Source organism: Mus musculus, chromosome 2 (genome assembly GCF_000001635.26).
Source record: "Mus musculus strain C57BL/6J chromosome 2, GRCm38.p6 C57BL/6J".
Taxonomy (NCBI): Eukaryota; Metazoa; Chordata; class Mammalia; order Rodentia; family Muridae; genus Mus; species Mus musculus.
The window spans coordinates 115,760,085-115,786,719 of NC_000068.7; the positions used below are offsets into that span (position 1 = coordinate 115,760,085).

At 42.2% G+C, this 26,635-nt stretch overlaps 1 protein-coding gene and 1 long non-coding RNA gene across 8 annotated transcripts in view; one reads left to right on the forward strand and one right to left on the reverse strand.

Moving 5' to 3' along the window:
* Positions 1–18,690, forward strand: part of BC052040 (cDNA sequence BC052040) — a 197,868-nt gene extending 179,178 nt beyond the window's left edge. For 4 of the 6 annotated variants that reach the window (XM_017319079.2, XM_030251825.1, XM_006499845.3 and 1 more), the window contains one exon: positions 16,818–18,690. In XM_017319079.2, the coding sequence (XP_017174568.1) occupies positions 16,818–17,035 (218 nt within the window). In that variant the 3' untranslated portion in view covers positions 17,036–18,690. The remainder of the gene's footprint in view (positions 1–16,817) is intronic. The other 2 variants (NM_001145898.1, NM_207264.4) reach the window with 1 other exon arrangement.
* Gm52524 lies at positions 6,595–16,822 on the reverse strand. Of its 2 annotated transcripts, none has more exons than XR_003953890.1 (3): positions 16,728–16,822; positions 13,414–16,602; positions 6,595–11,230 (listed from the first exon to the last, which is right to left on the reverse strand). It is a non-coding gene; the product is annotated as a predicted gene, 52524 (long non-coding RNA). The 2 variants fall into 2 exon arrangements; XR_003953889.1 differs by having other exon boundaries at positions 6,595–10,516; positions 11,006–16,602.
* Positions 18,691–26,635: the final 7,945 nt, after the last annotated feature.

Here is a 26,635-nt window from a genome sequence, read left to right on the forward strand (position 1 = left end):
TGTTTTCTTAAGCTAGAGAGATAGCTCAGTCAGGAGAGTCCCTAATCTGCAAGCCGGAGAACCTGAGTTCAGATCCACTGCCCACACAGAGCCCTGATGCAGCTGTTCATGTCTGTACTTAAAGCACTGGGTATTAGAAAGGCAAATCTCTGAAACTCCTCAGCCAGCCAACCCAGTGAAACCAATGATCTTCAGCTTCCCTAAGAAACGTCAGGGGGAAAAAATGGAACAGAGACTGAACAATTGGCCAACCAGTGACTGGTCCGACTTGGGAATCAAGTGGGTGGGCACCAAACCTTAACACTGTTTCTGATTCTATGCTGTACTCGCAGACAGGAGCCTAGCATGGCTATCCTCCGAGAGGCTGTACTAGTAGCTGACTGAATGAAGTAGATATAGATACTCACAGTGGGAAACCCTATGAAAGTTAGAGGAAGGATTGGAGGAACTGAAGGGGATGACAACCCTATAGGAAGACCAACAGTGTCAATGAACCTGGACCCCTGGGGGCCCCCAGAGACTAAGCTACCAACCAAAGAGCATGCATGGCCTGGGCCGAGGCCGCAGCACATACGTAGGAGAGGGCTGCTTTGTCTGGCCTGGGGTGGGGGGTGGAGAAGGATCCACCCACTCTAATCCTGTAGAGACTTTGATGCTCCATGGAGAGGGGATACTAAGGGGCATGGGGGAGCATTTGGGATGTAAATAAATAAAGTAATTAATAAAATAATAATAATAAAAGAAACCCTGTTTGAACTAATAATACAGACATTGATCAAGAATAACAACTAACGTTGACCTCTGGCTTTGACACATGTATATACACACATGAACATATACATACACATGCAAAATGTGTAAAAATGTTTTTATGTATAACTTTATCACTGTAAGGAGCAATACTAAGCATGCCACCATGCCGTTAAATGTATAATTTTAAGCATATTCACAATATTGTGCACCAAATCTCTGGAACTTCTTTATCTTGCAAAACCGAAACTCTAGCCTCTCCTGCCCTTGGCATGTAGGTTCTGTGCCTGTGGTTTTTGGCACTGACACATTGAAGTCCTTGACATGGCTGAGCCCACGTCAACAACACACTCAGGATATCCCTCCCTCTCTACAGTTGAGCTGTCTTGTGACGTGTGACAGGACTTCTTTTTGAAGGTTGAATAATATTCTATTGTTGTGCTCCACACGTTCTCTATCCATCCATCTATCCATCGGGGGCCATCTGAGTCCTCTTGTTCTCTCTCATTTTCAAAGGAACATTGAAACCATTCATTATAAAGAACCGTTAGTGTTAAGAAGACTTCAAAATACTGACCACAGGAAATGTACTTTGGATGCAGTGAAACCGTATGACATCACTCTGATTTTGTCTTGTGTAGTCCTTCTTTGTGTGCCTTGGGACCTAAACACAGAGCTGTGCATGGTGGTGCCCTGTCAGCAAGAGCAGGACCCTGCAGTGAAAGAACATTTTGATCCGTGGCATCACAGAATTGTTCTCTCTTGTCTCAGAGTCCCCTGGTCTCAGCTCTTATTTTCAAAGACAGGAACAGCTAAGAGAGAGGCCACCTACCCCATGGCTCCAGAGTTGAGCAAGTGGCCACATCAGACTCCACAGCTGTGTGACAATAATTGTGTACTAGTTAAAGTGTTAAAAGCTAATTTATTCTCATACCTTGAACTCCAGGATACACTTTATCAATGGGGAAATTAAGACACAAAAATATAAAAAAAAAAAAAAAAAAAAAAAAGCTATTGCTAGACCATTCTAGCATCCGTATTTCATAGAGAAATGGTATATCAACCATAAAAGAGTCTTTTGTTGAAGCAGCTGCATTAAAGGCAAGACCCTTACCTTTAAACTGGAAGGGAGAGAGGTTTCAAGCAAGGCTTCAAAGGATCAGAATATCTGGGAGAGTCATGGTACAGGAGGCAACGTGATACCGTGTTGCCATTCCTCAGTGAAGGAACCCTACATGGGTCAGGTCTGGGATAGCATCTCAGTTGGACAGCATCTTGCTTTATCTCCTTCCCTAGGTAAGTTATGCAGCCTCTGTTGGCTAGGTTTCTGTCAACTTGACAGCCTAGAGTCTTTTGAGAAGAGGGAATCTCAAATGAGAAAATGACTCCAAAGGATCAGGCTGTAAGCAGACAAACCTGTAGGGCATTTTTTTTTTAAATTAGTGATTGATGAGGGGAGACCTAGCCATGAGGAGAAAACTAGTAAGCAGCATTCCTCCATGGCCTCTGCATCAGCTCCTGCCTCCAGGTTCCCATACTGTTTGAGTTCCTGTCCTGACTTTCCTCGGGGATGAACAGTGATGTGAACATATAAGCCAAATAAACCCTTTCTTCCCCGAGTTGTCTTGGTTTCAGTGCTCCACCGAAGCCATAGTAACCCTAACTCATACACCAGCCTCATTACCTGTCAGGCTCACTGCAAGTATAAGCTGAGATCACATGTACAGTGTATTTAACACAGGACCAGGCACGTAGTAAATGACTAATCATTAGTAATCCTCTCCTTCTCCATCATAACCAGTCCCACACACCCTTGTGGTCCTTTCTCAGCAAATATGGGTACTACCAGAGTGATACAGAGATATACATGCATGCAAAATGCCCATACAATAATAAAACAAAATTTAAATATGGCTGCCATTACCAACCCACATGGTTTTTGTTTTAAATGGCATCAAGCAAATAAAGAGCTTGACAAGAATATCTGAGACATATCAAATATTTGATAAGTACCTGTAGGCTCTTAGGATTATGGTTATGTTTTTTATAATTATTGCTGATATCACTTTAGTCAAAGAAATAGTCAAATAGTTGTGTCTTCTACCAGTCTCAAAGTCAAAGTTTCTAGCATGCCAGAAAAATAAGACTGGAGTGAACTCTGTCCCGGGTTAACTACAGGGGCATTACACTGACTAGAACGCCATACTCTGGTTGTATTAGAAAGAGAAGTATGAAGCAGTTGGTTCCTGGGCTCCTAAAGCCCAGGACTTATGAGCTCAGGCCTTCGTGTAGGAGCAGCCCTGCCATTAACCCTCCAGGGTCCTCCTGGTCCTGATGGTGCCTGTACCCAGGTGGGTCTTTTCAGCCCCTCAGCAGTGTCCCTCTTCACGGTAATATCCCTGGCTCATGGCTTCATCCTGCAACTCCAGCACTAATTAAGCTAAACCTTTAAGAATCTTACCCAGCCTGAACCTTCACCAACTTAAGTTTTATAGCAATAAAATTGACCTTCCAAGTTCACATTCCTCTTTGCATTCCTTTTCTTTTTATTTCTCTTCTGACATCTTATTGCATATGACTGTTTATGGGAGAAGACAGGTTCTGATATAGAAGCCATACAATTTTCTTTTAAAAAGCTCTGTAGGAAACACTGGAAAGATCAACTTGGTGTGCATATAGGCATGTACACGCATGGATGGGTAGGTAGGAAGGTAGGTACATACATACATACATACATACATACATACATACATACATACATAGAGGGAGAGGGAGAGAGACTATGTATTGCTTTGAAAAGTGAAGCTCTGAGGTCTGCAGACCTCTGCCAACCTGTGTGGGGCAGTATTCCAGGATCGGATTTGTTGTTCAAGGAGGGCAAGTTGTTCACTGTAATAGTTTGATATCTCTTCACTCATCTTAAACACCTTAAGGTATTTGGAAAGGGAAATAAAAATAAAACTGGTGGGAACAGTGGTACTTCATTTTGACTGATGTTTTTACAACCTTATCATCTAGATAAGAGCTACTGTAAACAAAAGCCTCCCTAGATTGATTGTATTTAAAAGGAACTAAAAACCACCTGTGTGCAGCAACCGGCTTCAGGGGGTTTGGGGGTTTGCTTTGCTTTGCTTTGCTTTGCTTTGCTTTGCTTTGCTTTGCTTTGCTTTGCTTCTTAACAACTAATTCCCACAAGTCCTAACAACAAAAGCCTGCAACAGGAGTCTTCTCAGGACTAGTACTTTTGGTTTCTCCCAGGCCAAAGACCATGGCAGGACACTCTACAAAACACAGGGACCTACCAGCATTCACAGCGTGCAGACAAGGACAATGTGGCTTTAATTCAAGGCTTATTCTCTTGCTCTTATAAGACAGATTCTCGTCCCTGTGCGGTAGACTTATTAGCAAAAGTGTTGTTGGGGGTTGACTTGGGGGATAGGTGTGCAGGGCCTTACACAGATGTATGCATTTGCAGATTCACACCCAACTAAATAAACATCGACTAAGTCCTGTGTGCCCTGAAATAGGAGCGACCCTCAGACAGCTTCTATTCTAAAAGTTTAAGTTTGATAGCTATCAAAATTATTTATATGAGAGAGAGTGTGTGTGTGTGTGTGTGTGTGTGTGTGTGTGTGTGTATGTGTGTGTGTGTGTGTGTGTGTGTGTATGTGCGCAGGATGAATTTTTTTCACTTTCACTTACCTGATCCTTTTCTTCTTGGCTTCTAATTTGTTTTTCTCATTTCCAACATTTTCTTCCATGATGGAAAATGGAACAGTTTTATTTGGGGGTGTTGTAGGGGCGGAGAGATGATTTGTTTATCCAAAGAGATTTTCCTTATCATGAAATACTTGCTGTAAAGAAGAGACAATTTAACTACCCATTTAGAGCAAATTGGGCTCTCGCATACCTGAAGCCTTGTATCACACTTGCCTAGTGATAGATTTATAGGGCAAGTACACATCAGCCTTAATCCCTCAGTTATGTGACTTTGCCAGGGATGAAGACTCTAGTTTTTTTAAAGCAGACTTTTATATATTCAGAACCTATAAATCTCCTAGTGCCTTGAGATAAATGTCTCACTGAACTCTGAGTTACCCTGTGATCTTTAGCGAACTGAGTCAAAGTAAAAGAAACTCGGTCTGTCCTAGTCCTGACAATAAAAGTCCACATGAGAAGGAAGAAACTGCATAAGCAGTATTATGTAATCAACTATTTAGAAATGCATCTCTCATATCCAGGAAGTTGGGCAGCAGAAGTTGGGAAATAACCACAGGACTTACCAGAGCGAGTCGGTGGGCAGAGTAGTCGGAACCAGTGTGGCTGTGGGTAGTCAGCCCAGGCTTTGCCAAGCCAGTGATCACTATCCATTATGCCTGTCATATCAATTATGAATTCTCTGACACCAAACACTAAATCAGCTGAAATGATGGGTTTGCCTTTGGCGTGTTTCCCTGGGGAAATAACTGAGAAAACATGTAATAATTCACACAACCAATTTTGTAAACCACCCCCAACTTTTGGAAGAAGGCTGGGAATAAATTCTAGGTGGTGAGATGTGATTTGCACCCAAGTGCTCCTGAAGCATTCACTCATTCTCGGTGCTTTGGCGCTTTCAAAGTGGATGTGACCTTGGCCCAATGTGAATCTCGAAGGTTTCCTTTTCTCCCCTTGCCCCACTGCTGCTATGCCAAATTCTTCCCATCCAGGGGTGTGTCTGTCTCCCATCCCTGGTATCCTTGTTTGAAATATACCAGCCTGTACCTTCACCAACCTTAATCATCTCAGAAGATTCTACCCCAATGTTTCCTGTCTCTTGGGAACCCTGACCCCACTCTTCATTCTCCAGCCCTAATGGAAGCATTGTGGGAAATTTAAAGGGACCAAGAGATGAATAAATACATCATTTGAAAACTCATCTTTTCTAGATAGACTTGCCAAATAACACATCATTGATATAATTATTCTTTTCCTGTGAAACCTTTTGCATTTGATATATTAAATAAAGTACATGCCCATTTAAGTGGAGATAGATTTTCTTCAACATCATTCTTAAATTGTATGTAACTTTAAGAGAAAACCTTTTCTTTACTGCCCTGTTGTTTACTCTACAGGTTGAATATGCACGCATATATGTATACATTCCTGTCAGGTCAGTTCAGAGGAGTTGGCCCAGGCTAGAAGTAAACATCTATCCAAGAATATCTTCTTTTGCTCTATTCCTCTGTCGAAGGAGGGAAAAAAACTTAGTTAGAAAGACCCCAAATATGGCATCTAAGAATATCCAGCATAGTACAAAGAAACATAGTGCCATTTTTCAAGATAATCTGATGTGGACTTGGCAATGTCTAATTACGGAAACATGCAGGAGAATCTCGGGTCACTTGGATGGTGTTTGCATATGGATTTGGCTTGTCTTCCATATAAAGGACTGTTTATTTTCTGTGTGGCGTGACAGCCTGAAGTGAATCAGCATATTAGTTACTTTTTTATTTTTAAGTTTTATAGAAAATATGTTGCGTAGAGAAGATGAAGTTGTCATTTTTGCTCTTTTTTGTGAGGGAAGTTTAGGGTTGCTTTGGTTTGGCTTTAGGGTGTCTTCTTGTTGTCATTCTGTTTATATATCCCGAGCTACCCCTGAACTTATTGTGAATCTAAGGCTAGTCTTAAAACCGTGAACTTCTTCCCACTGCCCCAGTGCTGGGATTCCAAGTGTACACTAGTAGGCCTAGCATGAAGTTGTATTTTTAAAATCCATGGCTAGGTTCTTTTTTTTTTTTTTTTTTTTTTTTTTTTTTTTTTTTTTGTTATTTCAATTTACAATCATGATCCTGCTGAGCTAAAAAAAAAAAAAAGGAAATGAACCAAGTTATTGTATTTTTATTTCATTCCTAGATACTGTGAAAAGGGATATTTGCATTGTGTATTAAATTGACCATAGTGGCAGACTTTATTATGTTATATTACATGATCGCTAATCTGTTATCACTGTACACATATTTACACACAGGCCTAAGGACACATACTTTCCACATAAACACATGCAGGCATGTTTCACTTGGACTGAAAAGTTATTTACAGCTCTGTCTGGAGATACATACAACAGTGATTAACAAGTGCACAGCCAATCTACAACATGCAGATTAAAAACTAAATAAACGGCATAAGAGTTTATTTTAAAACAATTACAAGATGTTTTATATTTCTCCTTCATCCCGAACTATGTGTTTGAAAACAGTGTCTTCATAAGAACCACATGCAGGTCTCTTGGACTGGGAAACAGGCCATGTCCAACAACCACATGTCCGCACACATCCTCAGAAGATAGATAGACCCCACACAGCTCCTCAGAAGGAGAACAGAAAGTGTGGGTCTTCATATGTATCATGCGTATGATTCGCAGAATTTTACTTTTTCTAATTTTCATTTTTTGTTCCATTTTTTTTTAGAAGATTTTTTGTTGTTGTTTGACTATGATTTGAAATCAAAGATTTGGGCTGGGAACCAAGATTTTATTCAGTACAACTTGTTTAATCAATACAAGTTGTTTTTGTTGTTTGATGAAGATTCTCATGAAAAGAAAATTTACAAGTTCATTAGTCATACCGTTGTTTGCCATCCTTCAACTGAAGCTTAACTGAAGCTCTAATTTCTTTTTTTCTTTTTTTATTTTGTTTTTTAATTAGGTATTTATTTCATTTACATTTCCAATGCTATCCCAAAAGTCCCCCACCCACTCCCACTTCTTGGCCCTGGCATTCCCCTGTACTGAGGCATATAAAGTTTGCACGACCAATGGGCCTCTCTTTTCCAATGATGGCCGACTAGGCCATCTTTTGATACATATGCAGCTAGAGTCAAGAGCTCCTGGGTACTGGTTAGTTCATAATGTTGTTCCACCTATAGGGTTGCAGATCCCTTTAGCTCCTTGGGTTCTTTCTCTACCTCCTCCATTGGGGGCCCTGTGATCCATCCAATTGCTGACTGTGAGCATCCACTTCTGTGTTTGCCAGGCCCCGGCATAGTCTCACAAGAGAGAGCTATATCTGGGTCCTTTCAGCAAAATCTTGCTAGTGTATGCAATGGTGTCAGCGTTTGGAAGCTGATTATGAGATGGATCCCTGAATATGGCAATCACTAGATGGACCATCCTTTCGTCACAGCTCCAAATTTTGTCTCTGTAACTCCTTCCATGGGTATTTTGTTCCCATTTCTAGGAAGGGGCAAAGTGTCCACACTTTGGTCTTCGTTCTTCTTGAGTTTCATGTATTTAGCAAATTGTATCTTATATCTTGGGTATTCTAAGTTTCTGGGCTAATATCCACTTACAAGTGGAAGCTCCAATTTCTAAATACATAGTCTCTCTCTCTGTCTATCTCTCTCTCACACACACACACATACACACACGCGCGCGCGCGGCATGCATGTATATGTGTGTGTGTGTGTGTGTGTATCTTTTTCTCTTAGAGCTGAAAACGTAAATACACCAATTTAATGACACAGCCAATCTCTTCAATAGATATAGAAGCAGATAGATAGATAGATAGATAGATAGATAGATAGATAGATAGATAGATAGATAGATAGATAGATAGATAGATACTTTAAAATTCATGATACCAACCCTATTCAAGAAGTCTGAACCTTCTCTGGAAGAGGAAAAACTAAGCACACACCACCTCCCAGACTCCCTTAGCCTTTTGCTTCCTTGGGCTCTTGTAACTTTCTTCTAGTCGTCTATTTCTGTTGATCTGCACGCACTGTGGTAGTGCCTTCTGAGCCCCTTCACAATGGAAGCATCTCTCTTCTGTGAACTAGATGCAATGGTCCCTCCCTAGCTTACTTCCTCATCATCATCAGGGGCTTTAAACACACTTCCTCAAATGCAATCATTTTCTTTTCTAACCTGAGTTATGGGTTGCTCCTCCATGTACTTCCCGAATGAAGTTATTCAAAGCTAGGTAAATGTAATGTAAAATTATTGAAGAGTGATCCCTCTCAGACAGGTGGCTCCTAGGCCCTGTACTGACTCTGGATTTTTACCCTTTCCAAGCATTGTAAATATTTTTCAAAGTTGAATCTATGTTGAATAAATTCCAGAGTAAACACAAGATATAATGAGAGACAGTATAGTATACTCATTACAAGAGCAAGAAATGGAGTCAGGCTGTTTAGGTTCAAGTGTGACCCTTTTAGTGTCCAAGTTTCTTCATCTATTGGATGAGGATGATTGTATTAGTAACTGTGTTGTTGCGGTGATGAAACACCATGACCCATCACCATGGGGTACCATAGCTTCGGGCAGGCATGGCAGCTGGAGCAGGCAGCTGAGTGTTTGCATCTTTAGTGGCAGTCAGGAAGCAGAGCGGAGAAACTAGAAGTTATGGAGCCTTTTTAATCTCAAAGCCTGCCCGTAGTAAAGTCTTCCCCAAACAGTACCACTAACTGGGGAGGGGACCAGGTATTCAAGTGCCCAAGACTATGAGGAACGTTTTTCACTCAGAGCACCTCAGTGGCCATGAATGGCCATGTAGAACTATTGGGCCACCCTTTCTCTGTAAGTTATTAAAAACCACCTGAAGAATTCTTGCATTTTGGAAGAGTGGAGAGCCACAACAGGGAGACCCTTCCATCCTATGGGTTAGAAAAGGGAAGAGTGTTCTACCTGAATTGGGAACCCAAGTTTTCTGATAAAATGGATTCCCCGGGTAGTTGTAGAAAATCTTCACTGAATTGCACAGTCGCTGGTACCTGTCCCGAATCCTATGAAACATTCGCTGTCTATATCTGCCAGGACCATCTGAGGATAGCCCAGTCTCTGGAAAACTAAGAATTTACTCCCTGAAGGACTTTTTTTTTAAATGCTCTCGCTGACAGTCTTTAAAAATAGTCTGCTGCTTCTACTGCCTTTTTAAAACTGAACAAAATGTCCTCAGCATCTGTTTTTCCTAGACTGTCCCCAGCATCTGCTGAGAGAGACAAAGTCTGTTTGCTCCAACACAGAACAGCCACGGACTGTCACTGCTGTGGCTTTTTCTGTCTCTTCCCCAGTTGCCAGTCATTTATTTCAGCCGACTGGTGTCCCACCTTAACCTGCCTCTCACACCCTTTGGCCCCAACACATACTTGACATTTGAAGTTTTAGACTCTATATAACCAAACGTAACAGCCAATTCACAGAATCAAAAAAAAAAAAACCCTAGAAAAATCTTCCGTGAGTAACACCAGCTCCTCAGACACGCAACACGCATGGGGCTGGTGCACAGCCAAGAAGCTCTGATGGCAGGAGACACGGAGTTGCTCAGTAACAGGGGCTTGCCTGGATGTGTGTAGCTGGTGCTTACTGATAATCTCCTTCTGTATGAATCCGAGGCTCATCTGTGACTGGAAAAGCCAATCTGTACCTACCAGGACCCTCAATGCTGCATATGTGGAGAACAAAAGTTGATTATACTTAACCTCAAATCTACAGTGAATATTTGTGTTAGCCATCTATTGCTATATAGCAATTGTCTATAAAACTGTGGCCTAAAATAACACCCATTTTCACAGCCTCTCTAAATTAGGAATAGAAGTACAGCAAGGCTCTAGACATCACACTTCCTGTCCCTCAACAGCCCTCTGTTTCCATCTTTTCCAGTCTGTAGTGGTGCAGTGTTGGTCTCGTATAAAGATAGACTGATGGTTTCTCTTTCTCCGTTGCCTGAGTGGCCGAGAGCATGCTCAGTTCCTCTTCACCGTACGCGTATCTCCGCATAGCCATTGGCTTCAACATACAAGCAAAAGAAGCAGTAGAGAGAGCGTTAGCAAAATGGAGATCCCAGCCTGTATAAGTTAATCTTAGATGTGACATCCTATCACTTTCCTTACTGGTAACAACACATCCTGAGATTCATCCCATGTTTACATCATGGTGTCATGGTTTGACAGGGAATGTTCCCTGTAGATTCATGTATTTGAACACTGTTTAGGCCCACTTGGAAGGGATGCGGCCTTGCTGGAAGATGTCACTAAGGATAGGCTTAGAGTTTAAAGAGCCTTCTAGTTCACACTCTCTGGTTCATGCTTGTGTTTGAAGGTATGAGCTCTAGGCATCCTCTTCCCCTGCCATGCCTTCTACTGCCCTGGCTCTGCCGTCATGATGAACACTCAGTCCTCTGGAACCACAAACCCAAGTAAAGCCCTCCTTCCTTCTATAAATGTCTTTGGCTGTGGTGCTTTCCCACAGCAGTATTCAAGTGACTGCTACAAGTACCGGTTGTACAAAGGCCTGAACTTCAACAGGTAGGAAGCACTGAAGGCATTGTGGCGTCTGTCTGCAATGGCATCTCTCTTCAGCCCACCGAGAACTCCAGCTCCACCATCACTGGTGGCCCCCTTCTTCCCTGGCCATGACATTGGTGAGCCTGCTCCCAGTAGAGGGAGTTCTGCATGGGGTCTGATGCAGTTGCTAAATGTCTCTCCTTTCAGCTCACTCTTGCTGTGAAGGCAAACCATATGTGCAGGGACAGGTTAGTTACAAGTTTGCTAAGTATTTTCACACATCTTCAATGTGACTTAAGTGTTACCCATATCACAGAACTCACTCTGTGGATGCTGTTCACCTGTGCACAACACATCCAGCAACAGAAAGAAGCAGAAGCAATTAGAACAGATATGCGGATCTTTCTTCTTCAAAACAAACAAAAACAATCTTTGCACCCCATAAGATAACAGCTGTGCCTTTCAATCCCATCTACTTATAAGATACAAAGTGACTGAAATCTACTGTGAATTCTGTTATCAACATTTTAAAACTAAGACAAGATAGATTGCTCCCACTGCAACTGAGCACAGTGCCTGGTGTCTACCAACCTCCTGCAGTCTTCCCATAGCCCCTCAAGGCCCTCTGGTCCAGGTTTGAGAATGTCCAGATTACAGCCCAGAGTAGGGGTCAAGCATTCTGACAGCCGCAGGGTCCCAGTGAGTGATGGGAAAGAATCAGCTAGGCAGGACAGGACCACGCAGTGTTATCTTCCATCTGTGTTGATACACAGAATTCCTGAGGGCTACATTGTCCTTCTGAACATTCAGTGAATAGGTGCATGGGAAGAAACTAGTGTCTCTAGAATGAAACTTAATGGCACAGAGCCTTGGCAACCTGAAGTCACAGAGAGCAGTGGCAGCCATGGGCATCTGAGGATGGTAGTTATATCTGAGTACCTGTGACTGAGCTCCCTGTGTGTGTAGCTAGATCAGTTTCTCAAAAGAAGGAAATTTGGAAGGATTCGTATTCAAAATCATAATTTGTATATATTAATTCACTTACCTTTTGAGACAGGATCTCATGCAGCCCTAGCTGGCTTCAAACCCATTGTATAGTCAGTAGCGACTTTCAACTTCTAGCCTTCCTGCCTTCACAAAGCTCTTAAGTACTGGGATTATAGGCACATGTCACTATACTTTGTTTATATGCTGCAGGTAGTCAAACTCTGGTCCTCATGTCTGCCAGGCCATGACTCTGCTAAGCTATATCTCCAGCCCTTCAAGCATCTTCATTAATGAGAGCCAAACCCTGATTTAGTAGATCCATCCACAGTGGTTTGTAAGGCAGCTCACTTTGTGTTTTCAGATGTTTCAGTTATGGGATGGGGTGTTACATAACAATATGACTATTAGCTATCTTAAAATTTTCCCTAATTCTGCACTTCAGAGCCATGACATAGAGTTCAGAGTAGTGGTACATGCCTGTAATATTAGCACTTGGGTGGTGGAGGCAAAGGCATCAAGAGACCAAGGTCATTTTTAGCTATGTGGCAAGTTCAAGGCCAGCCTGAGCTACATGAGACAAGGAGAGAGAAGGAAAAGGAGGAGAGAGAAAGGGAGAAAGTGGGGGAGGGCAAAGAACATGAATCAGCTCCCCAAGAGCCCTCTTGAAATTGCCATGCTAAAAGCATGTTGCTATGCGATGCTTCTTTTTAGGTCAGGCATGCTCTGTTAGCCTGGCAGTTCCCCAGATATCCTAGGATTCTCCTCTAAGTCAGTTCCAACTGGGAACTGACAGCTGTCTCTGTAAACATGGCCCCAGAACTGTCCAAAGCATTCTTAGTAGAGTCTAGTTAGCACCAAGGCACTTCCCCCTTTTCTGGCTCAATTCTGCTCCTCTCTCACCCTATTCAGTTAAATGAATCACTGCACATGCCCCTTGTACAGTCACAGACAGCCCAGTACTAAATGACCTTTTTCCCTAGTTTCTCCTTCTGTAGAACAGGGAGTGTACTTGAGTCTAGTTCATGATGTTGTCACAAGAGTTAAGTGACTTCATATGTTGAAAATGTTCAGAAGTATCGGTGGCACCTGGAAGTGCTATGGAAGTATTAAAGCAGTATGAACATCCCATATACTAAGTACTTGAAACCAGAAGTCTTTCAGATTTGGGTGTCTTTAGGAATTCTGAACATTTGCCCTGTATATTAAGATATCTTCTGAGATGTGGCACAGGTCTCAAAGCAACATTCAGGTATGTTTCCTATATACTTTATGAACATAGACTGAAGGTAATCTTAAACCATATTTTCAGTGCTTCTTCTTTTACTACAACCCACACCACAAGGTCAGCTGGGGAATTCTCTACCATGGAGTCATGTTAATCCCTAGTTTAGCCTAGAAGAGATGTTGACATACCTGTTGTCATTGTGATCTGTACATACGTCATCGCTGTGTTCGCTCCAGGTCATTCTGAATGACGCTGTTGAGTTCACCAGCTCTGTTGTCTGTAGACCACCACTGATGCAGCGAACAGTACTAAGCTGCCTGAGGCCTCTGTTGTTGACTACATCCTCCATCTTGCCCCAGAGAGTGTCTGCCATGAGCTAGGCACTGTCTTGTGAAGCCCTGAGAATACGAATGGAAGTAATATATGGCCTCTGCCCTCATCTGGGTCCCAGAATTTAAAAAAAAAAAAATGAAGTGATGAAGTAGAGGGTGATCTCTGGGAGATGGATACACAAACAGCACCCAGTGTTAGTGCCAGCATCTCCTATTCAATGTTTCAAAGTACCCTAAAGTGGCAGGAAGCCAGAAAAATGCTTAACTCATTTGTAAAGTTGACATTATTTCATCCCTTCAAGCTCTTGACCTTCCTCGTCTTTCTTAAGAGCTATTTGTTAAATTTACCAATTTGGTGGTATTTTATTCATAAACAGATTACTTGTTCAGGAGTGACTCTCATCCTAGTGTCTGTTCCACAAAGAAATACAAACTGCACTGTGGGGAATAGCAACTGTCAAGTCATGGTGACCCATGAGAAGGGTCAGACACGCACTGAGTGCCTCTGAGCAGTAGGAGGCTCAGCGCCAGTACTAAGCATCCTCCATCCAGGTCTAAGACATGGTCTCACACATTAGCTCAGGCTAGCCCTATGCAGTCAGCTCCTTCACAAACAGTAAGCTGTCCAAAGTCTGTCTTGCCAGAATCTGATAACCCCAGGACCCTGAGCTGCTAAGGAAGTCTCAGAGAAGCACAAGGGAGCAAAGCCAGAGGCTATTCTGTCATTATAGTTCCAAACCTTCTAAAACTCCATATTATCTTTGTCACTTATGAACCATGTCATGAAAAAGCCCTAACAGCCCATACATATAAGTAGTTGTGTTTATTCATTTTTACATAATCAGACAAAGTTCATTAGAGTTTTTGCTCATGAGAGCGCTGGTGTTTTTTTAACTCCACAAGAACCTTAAAGATAGAGAGATGGTAGAGTCCTGGCAGTTTCAGGAATACATCCAGACTGCTCTCTTGTGGGAATCCTGCTCCTGAACCGTCACTTGCAATGTTCAGGTTCACAATCCTGCCAAAACGTCTGTGGTTTGCCAGATTTCAGCTGTTGCCTCACAAGTGAAACAGGCCATTTCCTTCAGCATGGAGGTGTTCCCCAGCCTGGCCTCTCTGTCTAGAAAGGGCCATTTTCATAAAGAGCTGTCATGCTCCGAGTCCTTTGGCTTGTGATTTAGCTGTTCAGGGGAAGTACAGGCCACTGTTGCTTGCCCAGTGCTGGTGATGTGTGTTTTTTGTTTTATTAAATCTTTAAAATACTAGGCTTGCTTTTTACGATGCCCGTATATTCTTTTGTTCTTCTTCATGACTGGCTAGATCACACTTTTGCTCCCTTAGTAAAAATATTAGTGCCTTTCTGAAGAACAGTGTGGTCTCCAGAGTGGCTGCCTAATAAAGTGGAGAAATGTGTGGAGCTTGCTATCAGATTCATGGAGGCCTTGGTGTGGGTGTATTGCAATGGGATGCTTTCGGGCCTGCCTGCGCAAGGCCCACAGAGCTGCAGGTCTTTTGTCTCTTACCAGATTTGCCTTGATAACTCTGACATCATTTGGCACAACTCTCAAAACTCTTTATGAAGTTTAGCTACACAATGGCTTATGTTCACACAATGTGAACTCTGTGTGTGTGTGTGTGTGTGTGTGTGTGTGTGTGTGTGTGTGTGTGTGTGTGTGTGTGTGTGTTTGCTAAGACACAATTTGTTAGGTCAAAGCCAACTCTTGTCCAGGTATGAACTTGGGTATTCAAGTCTTGGTGCTCACCCTCAGTGCACAGGGAACCTAATTCTTTTCATTCAAAGAAAACTTTTCCTTGGAGATGCTGAGGAATCAGAAAGCATCGCCACCCTTCCCTAAACTCTCATAAGACCCAATTCAAGAGATTGTCTCTACTCAGAGGAGACTCAAAAGGGTTGAATTAATCTTGACTACAACTAGGCTTACCCACTGGTGTGACTCCCCCAAATAAGGAGCCCGTGACATCCAACTGAACTGTTTCCCTGCATTACAGTGTCTCTTAGCCCATCCTGCACTGTTAGTTTTGGCAAGTACGCCACAGCAGATAATAAATCATGGAAGGCAAAGCTTTTGACCTAACTTGGTTCAGCCTGCTGTAATGTTAGAATACAAAAAGCTGTTCTGTTTTTACACATCCTTTCACTAACCCAACATTCATAATTTATGATTTCACTGTAAAATTCCTGCAACACTACACCAAAAGTAGCCCTGCCCTTTAATTAAGTACTCTCGGCAGGGAAAACGTGAAACAGAGATGGGCAAAGGATCTCTCTGTGCCCGGTGATTGCTAGCGATTACTTCTTTATGAACCCTGCCTAAAGGTCTCAACTTCCTGATGGGTAAAGTCGTCTGTAGGGCCACTTCCTGGGTGTGCCTGGCAGGGATCAGTGGCTGCTAGCAAAACCAAAGATAAACTCGGGGAGCACAATGTAGACAGACATGTTGAGCTTTTAAGCTTCCATCTGTCCATTCATACTGAGTTATGAGTCTCTGTGACTATCCCTTGTTTCTGTGGGAGCTTACAATTAGATCACATACCACTTCCATGCTTACATAGCAATGCAGAGAATGGAGTGTTGGGTAGAGATCTGTTTTGAGGCATCCTAGTGTGACACAGATTTTATTTTTCTAAGTCACAAATAATCTCAGGAGATATTTCTGGCCACAATGATACTTGAATTAAGCATGATAGCCAGAGAGAACCCCCAATCGTCCCACTGTTCTAAGTTCTTTTGCAGATGTTTTACATAGTGCCCTGCTAGCAGCTCAGGTTGACTTCAAGCTGACAGATCCTCCAGTCTCCACCTCCTGAGGGCTCTGAGTCCGACTATGGACCACCATGGCTAATTGTTCAAACATTCTTTTCCTTCCTTTGTTAAAAGTGGGCAAGTTTAATTTCTAAAATAGTACCAGGAAGTATTAGAAGACCAGATTCCCAGAGCTAGGCATTCCCGGCCCATCACTTCTTCACTTTTAGTCGAAGCCTTCCAAAGCTGGGATTAGGAGTGAATCTAGTACTGATGGGCTCCTGCAAAGAAAGGAAACAGATCTGTCACAGTAGCAACAGTTGGATTAAGTGAGCACTTCAGTTTGTACCCAGCTGCCTCAGTCATCGTGCTAGCAGCCAAAGCAAGCCGGTTTGCTTATACTCACTTAAACTGTCTTTTCTCTGTGCCTCCAAGAGGTCTGTTTTCTGGACTCTGTTGCCATGGGCATGCATGACATGTTCTGTTGTTTTTGCAGGTTTGGACCAGGCCTGGTCATCTATTGGTATGGATTTATCCAGGAACTGGACTGCAACCGGGAAAGAGGCATCCTGCTCAAAGCCTCGTTCCCCACAGACATCGTCACCTTATGCCATAGCACAGCTTGACCCCGAAGATCCTGGAAGAGAAGCCGGAAGCAATGTTACTTTCCTGCAGTATAAACTGCTGGCAGCATCTGCCCTGAACTTGAGATGAACCCTTGCTGCCGTCGCAGCCCTACCTCTAGACAAACATATCAGGAGTTTCTGTTTTCCTTCATCCCTGGGTGATGTGAATAGCCAAGAACTGCAGACACAACCCACTCATTATCAGCATTTCTGTCTCTGACAAACAGTTAGTTTATAGATAGTCATAATCTTGCTTCCTTCCGAATGCTTTCTCCTTGTATACTGAACAGAAGAGAAAGTATGGAGACTGCAAGATGTGAGTTTTCACTTCTCCTCCCTGTGATCAAATATTTTTTCTTCTAACCCTCCATTCATATTCTCTCTCTCTCTCTCTCTCTCCCTCTCTCTCTCTCTCTCTCTCTCATATTCTCTCTCCCCCTCCCCACCCCACCCCCGGTCTCTTGGCGGGTACACTGGTACTGAGTGTTGCATTACCGGGGAATAACCTAGCACAATCCTAGAAAAGCTGGAGACAGGAAGTCCGTAAGTAAATGTTCCTTCTCACCTGGGGCTCAGCAGAGGCCGCCCGGAGTCTTTCTGTGGAGCCTGGTGGCCTCCTGACTTCTGTGGCATTCAGCCAAGCTGCACAAGTCCCCCTCGATGAGAATTTCCTCTTTTCATAAAGTTGATGTGAACACCAAACCCTTCACAAGGCTGACCTCCTCTTCAAGTATGAGTTGCCGCTGTGTCTGGAAAACCATGCTCCTCTAGCTGGGGGCTGCAGCAGAGGACTGCACCCCGGCCTCTGGTCTGCAGTGGCCCTCTAAAGCAGACTGGCGGCCGGCAGGAACAACCTTAGCAGCTATCATTATGAGATTTTTTTTTAAAGTACATTCATACATACTGCTTTGAGTCTGCATTTTATACCACATAATTGTTTAATACTCAAATGATTCAGACATTATAAATAGTCAGCTTTGAATGAATTAAGTGTACCAGAAAAGTTCTTGAGTGATTTTTAAATAAGCAATATAAAAGAGATTTTGCATTTATTCGCTTTCATTTCTTTAGTTTTATATACTGCAGACCAGGCTTCGGTCAGAAGCAAAACATCAATAAAATAATTATAAACCTATCTTTTGGGAAATTAAAAACTAATCTGCATCTCCCCAAAAAATGTATTTTGTAGAAAAAATTTGCCCCCATGCTTATAAAATGTAGCTTTTATAATGTTGAATAGATTTTAGAAACAAACACCGTAACTCATACGTTGGTTGGATCCTTTTGTACCTGGTTAGTGAGAAACTTGGTCTGTTGCCTTCCTCCCAAGGGTCACAAGGGTGGCAGGTCCAAGACAGGATTTTCAGCTCTCCTGAGAGAGTACAGGAAATCACGGGAGAGAAGGTAGGGTTATGGGTAAGGCAGTGTCAGGCAAACGCCTGTTTCCACCTAGAATACAGCGTGCAGGTTTGGCGTATGAAATAGATGATTGAAGACCGCTACTACATTGCCTGTATACACAGTTTAAAGAAAAACATTAAAATCTGGTTTCATGGCATGCCCTAAGTTACCAGTTTGGTTTGTTTGGGTTTGGTTTGGGGGCACGGGGGGAGCAGTAAATTACATGCACCTGCACAGATGTTGGCAGTCTTGCTAAACCCTTGTCAGAGATTTGCTTGTTCCAACATTAGCCTAATTTATGATGACCGTTCACTAATAAAAGGTGCTTTCGTTTGCCATTTACCCTTCTACCTGGAGCCCTGACATAATGTGTTGTGGGAAGGTTCTGCTGAGCCCCACCAGAGACACCACCTAGTATTTATGAGTGGGGCTTCACAGTTTCACCCTTCAAAACAAGAAAGGAACCAACAGTAAGTACTGTGGTAACATTGTGGGGGACTCAAAAGACCAGTGGGATCCCTGTGTCAACTGTGTTTCATTCAAGACATCTGGAGAAGGAGTGACACTCCCAGATGGAAAGCTTAAAACCTCGGACTTTTCTTCTGTCTTAAAAATCCTTCTCTGAAAAAAAAAAAAAAATCCTTCTCTGGGCCCTGGAGAGGTCTTTCAGCATTTAAGAGCATAGTGCTTTTGCAGAGGATCCAGGTTCAAATCCCAGCACCCAAATCTCAGCTCCAGGGGATCCGTGTCCTCCATGGCCACCACGCATGTACATACTACACATACATACATGCAGGCAAAACACAGAATAAATGTCTTAAAAATACCTGCGCAATATCTCTCTACATTGCTTGCCTGCTTATTTTTGTAGTATAGGCAATCCAAGCATCAGCCCTGGATAGCAGTCCTGCGATAGCTTACTTTTGTGTGTGTCATCATTAGAGCATTAATATTAAAGCCAAATTCTTTAATATCTTTATGGACCATTTTGCACACTGTGATGATGAGTGCACCAAGTCAGGATGCAGGAATATGAGTGGAACATAACTCTAAAGAGTGTTCCCTCTGTCACAGAGACTTGCCACACACCTGTACCCTCAGACACACCAGACCCCTTTGCAGAGTGGAGACGGATGGACTCCAAACACGTCCATCTGATCCACCTGATGTTCATGGTGACTGTGCGACTCCTCTCTGTCAGTCTCTCCCCTTCCTTAAAAAAACATAAACAATTGGCAATCTTTTCTTTTACCTTCCAGTAAGGTGTGTGTCAACCTTTTTTACACATGAGAAAGTTCAGAGTTCTGAAGTTCACCTCTTAACAGAAGTATTCATTTTAAGTATAAGCCCTCATCACCCCATGCAAGGCTTAACACCACTCTGAAAAAAAAAAATGATGAATTATTGGTCTTTGGGGATTGCATTAACTCCTGAGAGTCACCAGGGAGGACGCTGCGTAGAGTCCTGATGAGGTAGTCTAAATAGTCCCCTGGCTGGCGATGCTAATTAACACCCAGCACCCAAGTGAACAGTTAGCTCACTGACTCTCCCTGGGACCTGCGCCTATTGTTTACTTTCTACACTGGAACCAAGATACCTGGTCTTTGCTCCTTTGAGCCTGTTTCAGACCTGGAGTTTCAATTAAATGAAATCTAAAGAACGATGTGTGTTTGTTCTCTTCCTGCTTCTTCCTGGTCATCTTCCCTTTGATTCACCTCAAATTTCCTTCCATGTGGCTATGCCTTCCTCTTCATTGTTTCTTTGTAGACCATGATCCCAGAAGCAAGATACATCTTCTCTAGACCCTTGGGAGGTCACAACTGACTAATCTCTTCAAGTAAAAGCAAAACTCATGCACTTCACCAGCCACAACACCAGAGTGCATGTCACCCGTGCCTATAGGATCGTCCTGTGTGCTTAACTTAAAAATATTTCATACAAGATTCATGCCTTAGGTAAATGTCTTGGCAAAAGGAGGCAACAAAGCTGGACACGGTAGCAAACGTCATCCCTACCCTCAAGAAGCAGGGACAGTCTGGTTTACATAGAAGTTTCTAGGCCAGCCAAAGCTACAGTATGAGCCTCTGTCTCAGGGGGGAAACACACACACACACAAAAGAAGCCAAGACCTGGAAGGTTTTATAGAGTCTTTCAGCTCATGTGATTGTGTTCAGCTGATCAGAGTTATGAATTAAAACAGTAAACTTTCTGTCTGGCTTAGTGAGTCACTCTGCTGGATTATTTTGAGAGCAGCTGGCCATTACCCATGACTGAGAGGAGACTGCTTCATAGAATAAGTATTTGATGACAAGGATGGGAGGAGACGCCCTCCCTGTGGGCACATTCTTGACTAGGGTTAAAGAACAAACCGAGAGGGAACTTACCAGGCAAACAATGGAAATGTGCCTGCAGTGTCACCAAAGCGCAAGTTGCCTATCTCAACCTGAGTCACTCGTAAGGAGGGGTCATGAGTGACATGGTTGGGCCTATCTAACATCTCACTGCCCTTCCTTTCTGGAGGAACCCAATCTCAAGCTATTTTATAAAGAAAATGCGTGGCTCTAAAGGTTAAATAAGGAAAGATGGGATTATGAATTAAATAATAACCAGAAGAGCCAGGGTTCCCCTCGAGTTTTGTGCTTTCCTGCTATTGTTTTGAATATGGGTGTGAGACAAAGAACTGCTCAGGTCAGGCACCATAAATTACAGTTTTCATACAATAGTGATCCACGAAAATGATTTCAAAGCTTGATCAAAGTCATTCCAAAAAGCCTTTTAAAAAACTTTTCTACAATACATGGGGGACAGGAAGTTTTCACGTGATGCCTTGACTCATTTCAGTGAGTGTAACAGAGTTCAAGCTGGGTGCCATGCCTACTTTATAAAAAACACAAATCATTGATTAGGTGAGTACAACTTGTGCTGGGTGCTTCCGGTGTGAGGACAAAGATGGCAGGGTTCAATCTAGTTACCTACAACCACTAAGCATTTAGAGTCACTTAGAAAGAAAAGATACATATAACAGGTTTTTTTTTTTCCCTTGAGCATAACTTGCCCACACTTATGTCCACAAGGTATTTGCTAAACCGGATTTACTCCCTACACTCAAGATGATATAACAGGGCTTAGTTTGGTATTTCAATAAGGCAACAGATGTGTTTCTTTTTCATTCCTTTTCCCTCTCGAACTTCTGAGCTGTCTCATGCCATAGAGGAGGATGAAGAGAACTAGGCTCTCGGGAGCAAAGTGGAGAGAGTCCGCAGCTCAACCATTCGTGCACTGAAGGTAGACCAGGGTAGCCATGTCAAGTGCAACTGACCACCCTACACTACGTGGTCAGACCATCTTCACTCTTAAAAGAAGGTCATTTTGAAATGCCACCATGAAATATAACCACATCAATAGCGTAATAACAGTAGAAGTTTAGTGTTTAATTGAGGGCCAAACATGAAAGCAGTGACCATTAACCTAAAATGGCTATGAATTCTCCTGGAAGCTGCTGCTGTTTAAAGAGATTTCTAGAATTACTTAAACTGATCCTTTTTCACATCCAAAGAAAATTCATTCATTCAAAGAAAATTCATTCATTCAGAAATAACCTAGTATGTCTGTGTAGACTTTCTGTTTTCTTTTTTTCTTTTTTTCTTTCTTTTTTTTTTTTTTTTGAAACTATTTTGGAAAGAATCAAAATCCAGGCAAAACTACCTCTTTATAGGAAACCAAAGTTCTTTTTTGAGTAAACTGAAAAACAAATGCAATTTGTGTTCTTACTAAATATCTTCCTGGCCACATTACTTTGTGTTTGTTTAATGTAAATTTCCAGTTAAATTATTATCTTCATGGGGGGGGGGGGGGCGGGGAGGGAGAAACCATATCTATTTTGTTGACTTCTCTCTGCTCCGGAACTTATGAAACCCCCTGGTGTGAAGCAGCTGATCACGAAGTGTTGTATGAAGACATGATTGCTAAATCTATGTTGAACATGTTCTCACTTTCACTACACAAATAGTTGGAGCCATTTCTCTTTTTCACCTAAAAAAATTTAAATAGTCACTGGAATTAAAAAAGCAACATGTATGTTGATATTAAAGAATAAATTACTTTAGAAACATCTCAAATTTTCAAAGCAAATTTATGAAGAATATTTTTTGAGACACACTACTTTTAAGGGGAATTCACTACTAATTTTATCCACTGAGCTGTTAACAGTATTAGAAATCATATTTTTCTTTTAAAGATAGACTTACCTTTATGTTTTAAATTCTATTATTAACATAATTACCCTTAACATCCAATTAGGCCCCAAATCCAAGTATTTAATACAGAGAATTGGAACTATTTGGGGTGTTGTCAGACTCCCTATAACTGGTACTATTTGGGGTGTCATCAAACTCCCTAAAACTGACACTTTTTGTTGCTCCTTCTTATAATATCTAGTTCATGTCCAAATGCTTCCTGGCCATGAAAGTGGCTGGCTGGTTTTAGAGAAAGCATCTCTCATCCTTAGCCTATGGGATCTGACCTTTAAAGAGAAGATGTCCACACTCCTCAGTGGGTGCATCCTTATTAGTCACTAATTCAAGTGTCTCATCATTTGAAAACCAAAGGCATTCTGTTTCCTCAAGTTGGAAACATGTACCACCAGTTTTCCATAGTTTCCATAAACATCTAGAGAGAACTGCCCCATCATACAGGTACCCATGAGACCTGTCCATCTGTGATAGTCAATATTCCTGATGTATTTCTAGCACTAAGGCTATTTAAGACACAAATACTTATCAGATCTCCAGTGTGTATTTAAAAGTCTTAGAAGTATTGGGGAACTTTTTTAGGGTAATGAAAATATGTAAATAAAAAATAAATAAAAAGAAACTTAGAAAAAAAATAGTTACTCATCAAAATGGAAACAACAGAAGTCCCGAAATTTGCAGAAGAGGCAATCATTACAGGAAGAGAAGGAGATGTGTAGAGATTTCAATAAAGTATTTTAGCCAAACTCTCTGTTCAGCAAATAATTTTGTACTTGCCTATGGTACTGGAATTGCTGCTATTAGGATAGGCTCCAAGGTCAGGTTCAGCTCGGCTCTGGACACAGGCTTTCGTCCTCAGTGTAGGTAATATGTGGGCACTCATGTCAAGTACAAAAGCATTCTAAGCAAATGGTATAGAATTCCTTGGCCTAAGTACTAAAACCAGCAGTGACATTTTCCCACAGTACTATAACATCAAGTAAGCTGTTTATAACTAAATTATGTGAATGAAGTTCACATAATTGGGTCTGGAGATGGCTCTGTGATAAGAGCTCTACCCTTGCAGAGGACCCAAGGTCAGGTCCTAGCACTCAATTTAGCACCTCACAACTCCAGTGTCAAAGACGGAGGGGCCTCTGACTTCTGAGGGCACTTGCACTCACATTCAATTGCCTGCACACACACATGCACACACATGCACACTTAATAAAAATAAATCTTTGATAAAAATTTAATAAACCAAATGTATTAATCAAACTGTCATTTTAAAATATGGAAGTACACAAAAAAATAGTAGCAATAGCAGTAAAATAGATACCCATAAATTGTATGATAGTGTTGGTTAAAAACGGCATCTATCATTTTAGTTCTTAGAGATCTGCAGTTTGAAGACTCTTAGATTAGATAGTTCTACACTTTCTAGTTTGGGGAATTTATTTCTCTGTGGGTTGGTGGTTGACTGATTGGGTGGCTAGAAATTTTGTTGTGGTTGTTGTTCTGTTTTACATTTTGAGGCAGACTCTCCATATGTAGACCATACTAACCTCGAACTCACAGACATGGTGAGTGGCACCATCCCTAGGCCAATGAGACTGCATATACTGTATAAAAAAGGTAGCTGAGCTGAGCATGGTGGCGCATGCCTTTAATCCCAGCATTTGGGAGCTGAGGCAAGCAGATTTCTGTGAGTTCGAAGCCAGCCTGGTCTACAAAGGGAGTCCAGAACATCCAGAGTTATTACACAGAGAAACCATGTCTAAAATCAAACAAACAAGCAAAAGAGCCGGCCTTGCATGAGCCAGTAAGCACGCTTCCTCCATGGCTTCTGCTTGGCTCCTGCTGGAGTTTCTGCCCTGGCTTCTCTGTGATGGACAGTGACCGGAATTCTAAACTGAAATAAAACCCTTTCCGCCCTGCAAGGTGCTTTTGGACATGGTGTTTATCACAGCAGTGGAAAAGCAAACTAAAAGGGGCTAATCCTTTATTCCTGAGACTTTCCAGTATATTTTAAATTATAGTCATAATTTTCAAACAAAAAATATACTTCTAGTGATCACTCTCGGACCTTACTGTTTAAGTTCTGTCTAGATGCTGTAATTTCTATAGTAGATAGGAGCTGGGATTTTTATATCTATTTATTTTCACCTTAGTCTTCAAAACCTCTTTACACTCCATAACAGCTAGGTTTTTTGCATTGCCTTCTAGCCTGAGGATGAGCACTGAGAATGACATATAAATACTGAAGATCGTCTTCCTCTGGCCAACATACAATTAATTTCTTTTAAAAAAATTTGGGGGGGGGGTATCCCCAGATTGCATTTACAATATTTCCTTAAGATAAGATTTTATTTAAACGAACTGATCATCCCTACCCTCCTATTCAACATATAAAGTTCTAGAACTATAGTCAGGCGAGCCCAGTAGACAAACAGCCTCTGTAGCAGTCCGGAGTCCCTGCCACCCTAGTCAACAGACACCAGACTTGCTAAAGGTTTCAGACTTCCTCTGTAAACTGAAATAATACCTATCATGCAGGACTGTTACAGGGATTAAATAAAATTAGTGTTTGATACACCATCAATCACAGCTGCACTAAAACTGGCATCGTCATATATTACAGCTGCTACATATTACATAACTATTAATAAATTACTGGTATGTACAAGGATCCATTTCAGAGCCTGAGGACACAGCTCAGAGGGCAACGTGCTCCCTGCTCATGCAGGAGGACCTGAGTTTGAAGCTACAGCATTCACATAAGAGCTAGTCAGGGCTCCATGTGCTGTATCCTTAGCATTGTTTGGGGAGTGGAGGCCACAACAGGCAGATCCTGAGACTCAATGGCTAGGTACTCTAACTGAAATGCCACACTGTAGGTTCAGTATGAGACTTCATTTCAGAAATTAAGGAAGCGAGTGATAGAGGAAGACATTTGTTGTTGATCGATGGCCTAAATATGTGCACAAACATGTGAGTGTACCTATAACACATAATCATACAACACACACACACAGAGGCGAAGGATATTTCACTAATATGCAACATTTAAAAAGCTGTATTTTCTATGTGTTGGTTTAGAAGTCACTGTGAAGTAGATGGCTTGGCCTTGTTCCATCTGCTTTTCTGACACCGATTTAGAACAACAAAAGTTTGCCAGAAGTTGAGAGGAGCAGGAGGGGGTCATCCTTTGAGAGCAGCCGTGTGTTGACTTCGTTGTTTGCACAGACAGATAGCCAGTTTACATTCCTGTGCTCCTCGGAGTGCGGAGACAGCCAGCCTGTGTTTCTTTTGATACTGAAGGTAACCTTTGCCATAAATACAACCTCAGCAGCCAGCCAGAGCAGGAAGCAGCCAGCACTTCCACAGCTGATTGACAGCCCAATTCCTGGTGCACCAGATGCACCCCTAAACCTTTGTGACTTTGTCATCACAGAGAAGCTTCTTTAAGGGGACAAAACACCTTCTTGGGCCATTGTTAGTTCAATAAAGTAAAAGCATTGATGCTATCTGAATTTGATCTTTGGGGAAAATAAAGAAAAAGGCAAAATAGAGGGAAGTGGGCAAATTAGCAGCTTACTCCTGGATTCTCTCGCTGATGACTGTGACACCATTTAGAAGGTTTTTAGGGGTTTTGTCCATTTGTTTGTTTGAAGATGTGGCTTTCAACAGCATACCACTCCCGAACATAAACCTCATCAGATAACAGGCAAGCTACACTCTTTTTGAACAGTTGAAATAACACCGCTGCTCCCCTCATGAAGAGGGTGCTGTGCTGACAGGCTGTGAATTGCCTTCCCATTGGCTGCTGAAAACACTAGACCAAACATGTGAGTCCCAGAGTGTGGCTCCTCACACCAAGGCTATGAGGGGCACTGTGCAGAATCCACTGAGTCCAACGACCCCCGACAAGGTATTTGAGTGTCCTGGTGTTCTGTTCAGAGAGCCTGACAAGTCCAGCTTCACATCTTGTCGCTGCTAAAGAGAAGGGCTGATCTCTCCATCCATTCTAGACTGTCTGAAAATGTATACCAAACAAA